The following is a 13,280-nucleotide window of genomic DNA, read 5'->3' on the forward strand; positions in this document are numbered from 1 at the left end:
TAGGAGCAGTAGTAGCAGTAGTAGTAGTATCTGTAGTAGTAGTATCAGTAGTAGTAGTAATAGCAGTAATAGTAGCATTAAGGGAGTGGTGTGCGATAGAGAGATAGAACAAGAGAGAGATAGTCAGAGAGAGAGAGATAGTCAGAGAGAGAGAGAGAGAGAGAGAGAGAGAGAGAGAGAGAGAGAGAGTACACAAACAGTGTGCAGTTAAAATTGGCAAAACACACTCACATTTCTTTCCACAGGGCCATGGGATAAGTCAAATGTCTACTGTTTGCTGATGATCTAAACCTCAGTAAGACAAAAATAATGGTGTTCCAAAAAAGGTCCAGTTGCCAGGACCACAAATACAAATTCCATCTAGACACAAAAAACTAAACTTACCTCGGCCTAAACATCAACACCACAGGTAACTTCCACAAAGCTGTGAACGATCTGAGAGACAAGGCAAGAAGGGCCTTCTATGCCATTAAAAGGAACATAAAATTCGACATACCAATTAGGATCTGGCTAAACATACTTGAATCAGTTATAGAACCCATTGCCCTTTATGGTTGTGAGGTCTGGGGTCCGCTCACCAACCAAGAATTCACTAAATGGGACAAATACCAAATTGAGACTGCATGCAGAATTCTGCAAAAACATCCTCCGTGTACAACCTAAAACACCAAATAATGCATGCAGAGCAGAATTAGGCTGATACCCGCTAATTATCAAAATCCAGAAAAGAGCTGTTAAATTCTACAACCACTTAAAATGAAGCGATTCCCAAACCTTCCATAACAAACCTTCCAACACCTACAGAGAGATGAACCTAGAGAAGAGTCCCCTAAGTAAGCTGGTCCTGGGGCTCTGTTCACAAACACAAACAGACCCCAGAGAACCCCAGGACAGCAACAGCAACACAATTAGACCCAACCAAATCATGAGAAAACAAAAAGATAATTACTTGGAAAGAATTTACTGAAAAAACAGAGCAAACTGTAATGCTATTTGGCCCTAAACAGAGAGTACACAGTGGCAGAATACCTGACCACTGTGACTGACTCAAAATTAAGGAAAGCTTGGACATCCTCTGAAACTTTTGTGGGTGTAATGTTAACTGTTCATTTTTAATTTCACTTTTGTTTATTATTTATTTGACTTGCTTTGGCAATGTAAACATACTGTATTCTTCCCATGCCAATACAGGCCTTTGAATTGAAAGTAAGAGTGAGAGTGAGAGTAAGAGAGAGAGAGGGGGGGCGGGGCGAGCGCGGGGGAGAGAGAAAATAAAAGAGTAAGAGAGTTTGAGAGAACAGACAGTAAGGACATGACAGAATGTGTGAGTGAGTGCAAGCTGGCAACAGTTGTTGACATGAGACTGGTCTACCCCCAGCCCACCCCCCACCCGCTTCATGATTCCACCCAACTCAAAACCCTGCTGCAGCCCTGTGAATATGAAAGACAAACAGCACACACGCAAACAGAGAACACAGTCCATGGAGAAGGGGGCAATCTGGAGCCTAATGATTCTAAAAAGTTCATTACCACATTTGTCTAGGTCTGTGACTGCGTGGGAGGCAATATCAGAGAGCATGAATAAACATTATCTAGACTAGCAGCACAGAGACACAGCTATTATATCTGTCTTTATTAACATAAGAGAAATGTCTGCACACATTCAACACTCCAACAGTTTTATAAATTAAACAACTTCAAATAACTTTTCCTACCCTCCTTTGTGCGCAGCGAGAGAACAAAGTTAGCGCTTCTCTCTCGGAGGCCTAATGAATGGCTCGGCGTGTGCGCCTGTTCATTTCTTTCAACTCATTATTTAATTGCAACTCATGGATGAGAAGCAAACGTAATTTACGATGCCATCGCGCTTCATTTGAGTATGTATTCCTTATCGCACACACACACACACACTGTATACACACACACACACTCACACACAAAACACAGGGGGGAAGTAATTTTGATCACGGCACTTCTGTGTGTCCTTTCAATGCAATGCATGAATGGCCTTACAGCAAAGACTCATAGCCTATACACACACATACAGTATACACATACATACATACAGTACATACATGCATAGTTATGTTATTTTTTTATGTATCACTGAAAACTTTATAAGAGATCCCTGGTGGGAGCAACAAACAGTGAGCGGACAAGATCAAGCTGCCTCTCCCTCTTCTTCTGCCACCTCCTTTTCCAAACTCTTAAAGGGATACTTCGGTATTTTGGCAATGAGAACTTCTCCAGAGTCAGATGAACTTGTGGATAAAAATTTTATGTCTCTGTGTCCAGTATGAAGGAAGTTAGAGGTAGTTTTTCGAGTCAATGCTAACTAGCGTTAGTGCAATGCCTGGAAGTCTATGGGTATCTGCTACCCCCATTGACTTCCAGTCATTGCGCTAAAGCTAGTTAGCAATTAGCGACTTCCTTCAAACCGCACGCTGAGACATAAAAATGGTACCCATGAGTTCATCTGACTCTGGGGAAGTTGATAAAGGGCCTCATTACCAAAATCCCGAAGTATCCCTTTAACATCCCCTCTACCCCATGTCTTCCTCTCTGGCTGGCATGTTGGAACTGCACTTCATCTTCCCCTACTAACTAACACACACTTACTGCATCCTAACATGGCTGCTGAGTTCTCAGTCAACTAGTTCAACAGTGAGTAGTGTAGTGGTCCAGTAGATATCCCACAGTGAGTAGGACAGGGCTACGGGTCCTTACCTTTGGTGGCCCCTGCGGCCCCCAGGTGGTAGATGGCCCCCAGGATGAGCCACAGAGCCCTCTGCTCCTCCACTGAGATGCCCAGCACCTTCATGGCTGCCTGCAGCTTGGTGAACTGCTGAGATGACTTCTGTTTGTCCTCCGGCTACAGAGAGGGAGGAAGGGAGGTGGAAGAATGAAGATGAAGGGCACAGTTCACCAGTTTTCCAGTTGTCCTACACACATACAATTCAGAAAAGGACATATAATACACATTATAATAAGAGCAAAATAACAGCATTTTACTTTAGACTGAGGCACAATTCCGAAGGCGCTGTTCTCTGCAAAGTGGTTAAAGTGCAGCTCCGTTCTGAGAGGAAACAGGGGAAATGAACAGGTTCAAATAGCTAGTTTACACCACAAGGTTAACATGAGAACAAGATTATATACACAAGACCAAGCTTCTGCAATCTACTGCAACCACCCACTTCAATTCAATCCCAATTGAGAGGTGGTAGAGGGCTCACCTGAGTGTGGTGTCAGCTCCGGCCATCATGTAGTAGAAGACGTTGAAGGTGGACTCAGTCTCCGGCCGTTTGGTCACTCTCAGCTTCTCAAGCAGCATGGTCTGAGGTACAGGAAGAGGACAACAAGATGTCAATATGTGTGTGTGTGTGCGTGCGTCAGTGTCCATGCCCGATACTGCCTACCTGTATGGATGCGGAGGCCACCTGGCCAGCCTGGTCGAAGTCCAGAGAGACAATCTGAGAGAAGCGGCTGGCATTGGTGTTCATGGAGGTGGAGCTGTTTCCAAATGCCTCCAGGATGGTGTATACTGCCTGCCACTTCTCCCCTGCAGGCACCGAGGGAGGGAGGGGGACAGAGGGAGGGAGGGAGGGAGGGGGACAGGGGGAGGGAGGGAGGGAGGGAGACAGGGGGAGGGAGGGAGGGGGACAGGGGGAGGGAGGGAGGGAGACAGAGGGAGGGGGACAGAGGGAGGGAGGGAGGGGGACAGAGGGAGGGGGACAGAGGGAGGGAGGGAAGGAGGGGGACAGAGGGAGGGAGGGAGGGAAGGAGAGGGACAGAGGGAGGGAGGGGACAGAGGGAGGGAGGGAGGGAAGGAGAGGGACAGAGGGAGGGAGGGGGACAGAGGGAGGGAGGGAGGGAAGGAGAGGGACAGAGGGAGGGAGGGGGACAGAGGGAGGGAGGGAGGGAAGGAGAGGGACAGAGGGAGGGAGGGGGACAAAGGGAGGGAGGGAAGGAGGGAAGGAAGGAGAGGGACAGAGGGAGGGAGGGGGACAGAGGGAGGGAGGGGGACAGGCAGGGGGACAGAGGGAGGGAGGGAGGGAGGGAGGGAGGGAAGGAGAGGGACAGAGGGAGGGAGGGAGGGAAGGAGAGGGACAGAGGGAGGGAGGGGGACAGAGGGACAGAGGGAGGGAGGGGGACAGAGGGAGAGAGGGAGGGAGGGGGACAGAGGGAGGGAGGGAGGGAAGGAGAGGGACAGAGGGAGGGAAGGAGAGGGACAGAGGGAGGGAGGGGGACAGAGGGAGGAAGGAGAGGGACAGAGGGAGGGAAGGAGAGGGACAGAGGGAGGGAGGGGGACAGAGGGAGGAAGGAGAGGGACAGAGGGAGGGAGGGGGACAGAGGGAGGGAGGGAAGGAAGGAAGGAGAGGGACAGAGGGAGGGAGGGGGACAGAGGGAGGGAGGGAAGGAAGGAAGGAGAGGGACAGGGGAGGGAGGGAAGGAGGGAAGGAAGGAGAGGGACAGAGGGAGGGAGGGAAGGAAGGAGAGGGACAGAGGGAGGGAGGGGGACAAAGGGAGGGAGGGAAGGAGGGAAGGAAGGAGAGGGACAGAGGGAGGGAGGGGGACAGAGGGAGGGAGGGGGACAGGCAGGGGGACAGAGGGAGGGAGGGAGGGAAGGAGAGGGACAGAGGGAGGGAGGGAGGGAAGGAGAGGGACAGAGGGAGGGAGGGGGACAGAGGGACAGAGGGAGGGAGGGGGACAGAGGGAGAGAGGGAGGGAGGGGGACAGAGGGAGGGAGGGAGGGAAGGAGAGGGACAGAGGGAGGGAAGGAGAGGGACAGAGGGAGGGAGGGGGACAGAGGGAGGGAGGGAAGGAAGGAGAGGGACAGAGGGAGGGAGGGGGACAGAGGGAGGGAGGGAAGGAAGGAGAGGGACAGAGGGAGGGAGGGGGACAGAGGGAGGGAAGGAGAGGGACAGAGGGAGGGAGGGAAGGAAGGAGAGGGACAGAGGGAGGGAGGGGGACAGAGGGAGGGAGGGAAGGAAGGAAGGAGAGGGACAGAGGGAGGGAGGGGGACAGAGGGAGGGAGGGAAGGAAGGAAGGAGAGGGACAGGGGAGGGAGGGAAGGAGGGAAGGAAGGAGAGGGACAGAGGGAGGGAGGGAAGGAAGGAGAGGGACAGAGGGAGGGGGGAAGGGGGACAGAGGGAGGGAAGGAAGGAGAGGGACAGGGGGAGGGGGGGAGGGAGGGAGGGAAGGAAGGAGAGGGACAGAGGGAGGGAGGGAAGGAAGGAGATGGACAGAGGGAGGGAGGAAGGGGGACAGGCAGGGGGACAGAGGGAGGGAGGGAGGGAGGGAGGGAGGGAGGGAGGGAGGGAGGGAGGGAGGGAGGGAGAGGGACAGGGGGAGGCAGGGAGGGAAGGAAGGATAGGGACAGAGGGAGGGAGGGAAGGAAGGAAAGGGACAGAGGGAGGGAGGGAGGAAGGAAGGAGAGGGACAGAGGGAGGGAGGGAGGAAGGAAGGAGAGGGACAGAGGAGGGAGGGAGGAAGGGGGAGAGGCAGGGGGACAGAGGGAGGGAGGGAAGGAAGGAGAGGGACAGAGGGAGGGAGGGAGGAAGGAAGGAGAGGGACAGAGGAGGGAGGGAGGAAGGGGGACAAGGCAGGGGGACAGAGGACAGTTAGAGGACACCTTTATTTATTCCAAATATCATGTCAGTGTTTTTTGATTTCACATTCAATACTGTTCTATTTGTGAGGGGATTAGACTACCATGTTGTGAGTATCTTTGATAATCATGTTATGACATTTCAGTTAGGCTTCGTCAATGCTTCCCTTAGTGGAGCTCCTTTCCCTCCTTCGAGATCAGGATCAGCAGGAACGCCTCATTACACAGAGAGTAGGGCTACCAGTCAGACTCTCCCTAATTGCTCCTGTACGTCGCTCTGGATAAGAGCGTCTGCTAAATGACTAAAATGTAACTGTAAATGTAGGTTTGTGAAACTTATATAGCCTACTGCACCTCCTATAGCAGCTCCCCTGTTTACAGTCTAGTCGTGGCTGGGTTCTGGAGCTCTCATTAGCCATTACAGCTAACCAGGAGAAGCTGAGGAATTTTGATAAGCTTTGCTAATTATCCCCCAGCTCCACAGGGCATCATTAGAGGTTCCTCTCATCCATCACACACACACACACACACACATACACGAATGCACACACACACACACAGGCGCACGTTTTCACACACACACACAAATACTGGAATACTGAGTCAGCCACAACCGATCTTCGAACCAAAAAGTTTCGAAGCCAGCTTCCATCAAGCTGCCCCTCGCTCCTCCTCCTCCTCCTCCTCCTCCTCCTCCTCCTCCTCCTCTCCCAAATTCTCATTAACACCCCTACACTCTCCCCCATGTCTACCTCTCTGGCTGGCATGTTGGAACTGCACTTTATATTACCCTACTAACGAACACATCTACTGACCTGCTTTCTGCTGAGTTCTCAGTCAATTAGTTGACACTGATCTAATCAGTAACAACTCAGTGAATGTCCTCCTGTGTACAAACATATGCACAATCTGTGTGGAGCCATTAGATTATTTACTTAATTAGCTATTAGGCTATTAAGACTAATTACCTACATAGTGAATTTAAGGCACCACGGTTATTATTAACACTGAAGAAATTTAGCCACCATCTCGGACCAAATTAATTCCAAGGTGATTATAACAGTCCTTCAACATTCTTTACATTTCATTTATACATTTCCCTCAGTCATTTAATAGACAAAAAACCCTGAATACTAGCTTTACTGCTTGCTGGGTGGTAATGAGACATTTTGGTAGAGTCCAGGACCAGGCCAAAAAGAGAGCGGTTAACTGAGGACTCTCTCACCAGAGAAGATCTTTCCGGTGCTGCCAGCAATGGAGACCAGGTACTGGACCAGGTGTTGACAGTTGGTGGTCTTGCCGCTGCCGCTCTTCCCCAGCAGCACGATGGACTGGTCCTGACGCGTGGTCAACAGGTTCCTGTAGGCCGACTGGGCCACCGCGTAGATGTGAGGTGCTGTGTCCTCTCGCCTGCACCCCTTAAACATGTGCATCACCTGATGGGACCAAGGAGAGGGAGGGAGGGAGGGAGGGAGGCAGAGGGTTTGGGGGAGAGAGAGGTACACAACATTTTAATTGTAGTTCACCTCATGTCCTCCCAGTGACTCCTGTACGGTCCTCTGAGGGGCTCTGTGTGTGTGTGCGCGCGCGTCCTTAAATCGCCACATCCCAGCTAAGCACCCTGTCTGTAAGGTCTAATGGGTAGTCGTTCCGTTATGAGTGATGAGACTTAAGTAGATATTACAGCCTACAGGCCTCCTCAATACTGTAACCTCTAAATCTCATTAGGATAATTGGATTTCATTGTCATGTTGTGGACCACTGAAGACTTCCCTCTCTATCCTCCTAGTTATCTCTCCTGTTTTAATTAATCCATACTCCTCTCCTTAACAGGAAATACTATGACATAATAGCTAGGACATACTAGCATTAAGTAGACCCCAATGCGTACATCAAAAAGCATGCATGATACCATTCTAAACTGAGAATAAACCAGAATCATGTCAGTGGAGTGGTACAGATATGTTCTCATGAAATGTGCATCTGTGTGTCTCTGTGTGTGTGAAGACATGCATCTGCTGTGTGTGTCCTCTCTCCTCACCTTCTCTGAATACATGGAGGGTGCGCTGAGGGGGTTGATGATGACCATGTTGGGCCCGGCCTGTGTGTGGATGAGGTTTCCCCCGTAGCGCTGGCGCAGGGAGTGCATTACACTGGACTCATTGAGGTACTGCAGCGAGGCCAGGTCCTCAGAGCGGTCAAACGACGGGGGGTTCGCCTGGGACAGGAGCAAAGGTCAAAGGTGAACGATTAATGACTGATGAGTATTGTAATTCTAGAGCTTTATTGAAAGGTACACAGCAATATGAAAACATCATACACACTGGGACTCTGGTTGTCTGAAGTGGGACTGCTTACAGAAATGACCAACAACAACAGAATTCAAATCTACCAAGACCTTGCCTTTTGATAAGACAGGTTGAAGTTTCTCCAGGTTGCCTACACCTATTTTGTATTGTCAGATTGATCTAAACAAAGAGCCCTCTGTAGGGGTAGAGGCTAGGGGTCCATTTGAGACTGGCAATCTGACTGGTAATGTCTTGAGTTTCACTGAGGAGTAGAGGAGCAGTTTTAAGAGAAGTCAAGCACGGATTTAGTATGCCACACCGTGACTTGCCACCAGCCACCAGGAACCTGATGCCAAGTCTTTGATGCAATTAAAACAGATGTCTCCCTCCAACCTCAGACGGGTCCAAGTTTGCACTTCCTTAATCAAACAGATGGTTCAAACGTTTGATTAGATGACGACCTTGACGCTGTTGAAAACACTTACTGTCCAAAGTCACCCTTATTATCAGTTCACCCTAACAGAGTTAAATGACTGTCCATAAAACCAGGAGGGAATTTCAACTTTTTCTCCACCTTGAAAGCAGAGCAGACATCCTCTAGTCAAGGTCTTGGAGACAGCATGTTGTAGATGATGGGAGGTTTTTCTGCTTTGTGCCAGAACAGTTTTTAAAGCGTCCTGTCACAGATCTCTCTGTGATTCGGGCCTGGTGCCATGTCTGTGCGAGTCACCTGATCGAGGCCTGCCAAACTCACACCTGTTCCCCTCTAACCTGTCCCCTCTACACAGACGTCCCACAATCCCCTGGGCCAGGGACAGTCTGCGTCCTGGCTGACCATCTGTGTCTGCTTCTGGCTAAGACGGGCTGACTGACGGGTGCCAAGACCCCCTCCCTCTTTCTTGGAAATTTCCCCTACATGCCGCCCCCCCTCCCCCCCTCCCCTCCCACCAGGTCGATCTCTGCTTCATGGCCCTCCTAACGGACAAGCCTATACCCTAGCCCTGATGGCAACCCTAAGATAGTCTATGCAATCAAGCAAAGTCAATGTCTTCTCCTTTGACCCTCTTAAGGAACTAGAGTTTAGCCCCAATAACAAAACTAAGATGGAGTCTGTAAAATCAAGTAAAAATACATTGAAGGTGTAGTCCCCTCCCCCACCTTCTCCACGTCATCCTCATCTACGTCCAGCACTGTCCCGTCGTGTTCCAGTTTGATCTTCACTTTCCCCTCCGGCAGAGAGCCCGCCTCCGTCTTCAGCAGCGTTGCTATGGACACAGACACACACAAATAACTTATTGTGATATACAGTGCATTCGGAAAGTATACAGACCCCTGTATAAAAAAACAAAAACAGAAATACCTTATTTAAATAAGTATTCAGACCCTTTGCTATGAGATTCGAAATTGAGCTCAGGTGCATCCTGTTTTCATCGATCATTCTTGAGATGTTTCTATGATGGGAGAACCTTCCAGAAGGACAACCCTCTGCAGCACTCCACCAATCGGGCCTTTACGGTAGAGTGGCCAGACGGAAGCCCCTCCTCAATAAAAGGCACATGACAGCCCACTTGGAGTTTGCCAAAAGGCACCGAAGGACTCTCAGACTATGAGAAACAAGATTCTCTGGTCTGATGAAACCAAGATTGAACTCTTTGGCCTGAATGCCAAGCGTCACATCTGGAGGAAACCAGGCACTGCTCATCACCTTGCCAATACAATCCCTACTGTGAAGCATAGTGGTGGCAGCATCATGCTGTGGGGATGATTTTCAGCAGCAGGGACTGGAAAAATAGTCTGGATCGAGGGAAAGATGAATGGAGCAAAGTACAGAGAGATCCTTGATGAAAACCTGCTCCAGAGCACTCAGGACCTCAGACTGGGGCGAAGGTTCATCTTCCAACAGGACAACGACCCTAAGCACACAGCCATGACAATGCAGGAGTGGCTTCGAGACAAGTCTCTGAATGTCCTTGAGAGGCCCAGCCAGAGCTCGGACTTGAATCCCGATCAAACATCTCTGGCGAGACCTCAAAATAGCTAGGGGTCTGAATACTTTCTGAATGCACTGTAACTTATTGGGTGGAGTGGGCACAGACACGGTTCCAGGAAAAAACAATAGCCCATAGTTTAAAAGCAAGGGTAAAAATTAGCAGGGCCAAAGCTCTGCACCCCTCCTGGTCTAAGATGTAAGACAGGAACTTACCCAGGGAGAAGCCATCCTTGTGGACCAGCCAGACCTTCTCTGAGCCGTACCATGCCTGCTCTGCGGCTATCTGCTCCTCTGTCTTCACCTGGAAGAGATGGGGAGAAGACAACAGTCACACACACAGCAGAACAATGACCTTAGGCCAGGTCACCTTATACTGGGCCTTTCTGTGGCTGCAGTAGCTACCACTCAGCAGTTTTCAACCACAGAGAGGCTTTAGACTAGAGAGGACATGTGCTCCCTGCAAACACACCTGTTCATATCAATAACATTCACTCACGTGTGTTTAAAGTAGCTGGTTATCAGGCCAGTGTTTAAAGCTTATAGCATGTTACACAATTATGTACAGTAGCATTGGAGATAATGGGCTGACAGTGGGCATGCAGTGGACTTGCTAATAGTGCATCTTGTGATAAAAGCTGTATAGGCTTCAGTGTAGCAGGCAGAGACAAAAAGCAGTTAGGATTTGAAGGAGTCCCAGATCACAAATCAGAGAGAGACATTTCTCCCAACGCAGCTCAGAGTGTCGCCTAGAAATGCCTGACCGCTCCGTGTTACCACGCTTGACCTTCCCAAAGCCTCTAACATAAGCCTTCAGGCTGTCTGTGTGTGTGTGTGTGTGTGTGTGTGTGAGAGAGAAAGAGAGAGAGAGCAGGAGGCAGTTAAATCTGACAGAGAACATGAAGTATCAGTGAACCGAATCTGGACAAAGACACTGTTGGATGCACATCAATGTCACACAGCATGGTGGGTGAGCGGAGGGAGGAGTATGAGGGGAATGGATACACTATCCACACACGCACAACACCACAACACAACACACCCAATGCTAGGGATGGACAGTATCCCCAGGGACGACAACAAGACAATATAAAGTAAAGAACACAGGGATAAAAAAAAACATTTGAAATTCACATTGTGTGAAATTTAGGCCTATACATTGAGGGAAAAAAGTATTTGATCCCCTGCTGATTTTGTACGTTTGCCCACTGACAAAGAAATGAGCAGTCTAGAATTTGAATGGTAGGTTTATTTGAACAGTGAGAGACAGAATAACAACAAAAAAATCCAGAAAAATGCATGTAAAAAATGTTATAAATTGATTTGCATTTTAATGAGGGAAATAAGTATTTGACCCCTCTGCAAAACATGACTTTGTGATTGCCAACAAGGGTTTTGTCACCAAGTACTGAGGTCAGACGTTTCTTGTAGTTGGCCACCAGGTTTGCACACATCTCAGGAGGGATTTTGTCCCACTCCTCTTTGCAGATCTTCTCCAAGTCATTAAGGTTTCGAGCCTGACGTTTGGCAACTCGAACCTTCAGCTCCCTCCACAGATTTTCTATGGGATTAAGGTCTGGAGACTGGCCAGGCCACTCCAGGACCTTAATGTGCTTCTTCTTGAGCCACTCCTTTGTTGCCTTGGCCGTGTGTTTTGGGTCATTGTCATGCTGGAATACCCATCCACGACCCATTTTCTATGCCCTGGCTGAGGGAAGGGGGTTCTCACCCAAGATTTGACGGTACATGGCCCCGTCCATCGTCCCTTTGATGCGGTGAAGTTGTCCTGTCCCCTTAGCAGAAAAACACCCCCAAAGCATAATGTTTCCACCTCCATGTTTGACGGTGGGGATGGTGTTCTTGGGATCATAGGCAGCATTCCTCCTCCTCCAAACACGGCGAGTTGAGTTGTTGCCAAAGAGCTCGATTTTGGTCTCATCTGACCACAACACTTTCACCCAGTTCTCCTCTGAATCATTCAGATGTTCACTGGCAAACTTCAGACGGGCATGTATATGTGCTTTCTTGAGCAGGGGGACCTTGCGGGCGCTGCAGGATTTCAGTCCTTCACGGCGTAGTGTGTTACCAATTGTTTTCTTGGTGACTATGGTCCCAGCTGCCTTGAGATCATTGACAAGATCCTCCCGTGTAGTTCTGGGCTGATTCCTCACCATTCTCATGATCATTGCAACTCCACGAGGTGAGATCTTGCATGGAGCCCCAGGCTGAGGGAGATTGACAGTTATTTTGTGTTTCTTCCATTTGCGAATAATCGCACCAACTGTTGTCACCTTCTAGCCCATTCCAGCCTTGTGTAGGTCTACAATCTTGTCCCTGACATCCTTGGAGAGCTCTTTGGTCTTGGCCATGGTGGAGAGTTTGGAATCTGATTGATTGCTTCTGTGGACAGGTGTCTTTTATACAGGTAACAAGCTGAGATTAGGTGCACTCCCTTTAAGAGTGTGCTCCTAATCTCGGCTCTTTACCTGTATAAAAGACACCTGGGAGCCAGAAATCTTTCTGATTGAGAGGGGGTCAAATACTTATTTCCCTCATAAAAATGCAAATCAATTTATAACATTTTTGACATGCGTTTTTATGGGTTTTTTGGTTGTTATTCTGTCTCTCACTGTTCAAATAAACCTACCATTCAAATTATAGACTGCTCATTTCTTTGTCAGTGGGCAAACGTACAAAATCAGCAGGGGATCAAATACTTTTTTCCCTCACTGTATACTGCATCTTATTTCTAATCATGCATAATCAGCCACAATCAGATGATGTTTTTTGCAGCGTCTGTCTCATTGTCTCCTAACTGGAAAACTGCCGTCATGCAAAGACATCTACATGACAAAATGTGATGGTATGATTGATCCTGTGGAATCCAGACAACCACAAATCTTAAGTGCCGTCGAACAAGTTTCATTTTGAGTGTTGATTTACCCCTGAAAATGTTCTAATTAGGTGAAAGATGGCCAAAGGAGTGCGGGTGGCTTGGCTGTGCCTGAATACTACGCAGATGTGTTTGGTGGGGGGGAATGGTGGGGGACGACACTGCAACGGAACACAACACACAGAGTACACAGCACTCCAGGGGTCGGTGGTGGGAGTGGTGCACGTGAGAGGTTGAGGGGGTGAATTACACACAGGCACAGCAAAGGCCAGACCTTGGGTTGTTGGGCAGCGGCGTGAGACGCCTGAAGGATGGCCACGGGGTCCTCGTCCACCTGTCCCTGGAGGACAGCAGGCGTGAGGGGAGGAGAAGGGATCAAAGTTCATAGTTAGAGTGGTGCTATAGTGGAAAGATGGGTATTTGTATTTGTATTTATTATGGATCCCCATTAGCTGCTGCCAAGGCAGCAGCTACTCTTCCTGGTGTCTGGAAAATGTAAAGCAG

General features: G+C 49.3%; 1 protein-coding gene across 1 annotated transcript in view; it reads right to left on the minus strand.

Moving 5' to 3' along the window:
- The window catches only part of LOC311106195 (unconventional myosin-XVIIIa-like), a gene marked incomplete at its 3' end in the record, with an annotated part of 152,707 nt that overhangs the window by 59,104 nt on the left and 80,323 nt on the right, over positions 1-13,280 (minus strand). Inside the window, exons 3-12 of the mRNA XM_084148507.1 lie at positions 13,051-13,116; positions 10,100-10,187; positions 9,055-9,161; positions 7,650-7,826; positions 6,834-7,044; positions 3,417-3,559; positions 3,234-3,334; positions 3,013-3,076; positions 2,728-2,872; positions 1,373-1,431 (exon numbers count right to left, since the gene is read on the minus strand). Coding sequence (XP_084004633.1) covers positions 1,373-1,431; positions 2,728-2,872; positions 3,013-3,076; positions 3,234-3,334; positions 3,417-3,559; positions 6,834-7,044; positions 7,650-7,826; positions 9,055-9,161; positions 10,100-10,187; positions 13,051-13,116 — 1,161 coding nt within the window. The remainder of the gene's footprint in view (positions 1-1,372; positions 1,432-2,727; positions 2,873-3,012; positions 3,077-3,233; positions 3,335-3,416; positions 3,560-6,833; positions 7,045-7,649; positions 7,827-9,054; positions 9,162-10,099; positions 10,188-13,050; positions 13,117-13,280) is intronic.

This window comes from Coregonus lavaretus (genome assembly GCF_964263955.1).
Source record: "Coregonus lavaretus genome assembly, chromosome: 30".
Lineage (NCBI taxonomy): Eukaryota > Metazoa > Chordata > Actinopteri > Salmoniformes > Salmonidae > Coregonus > Coregonus lavaretus.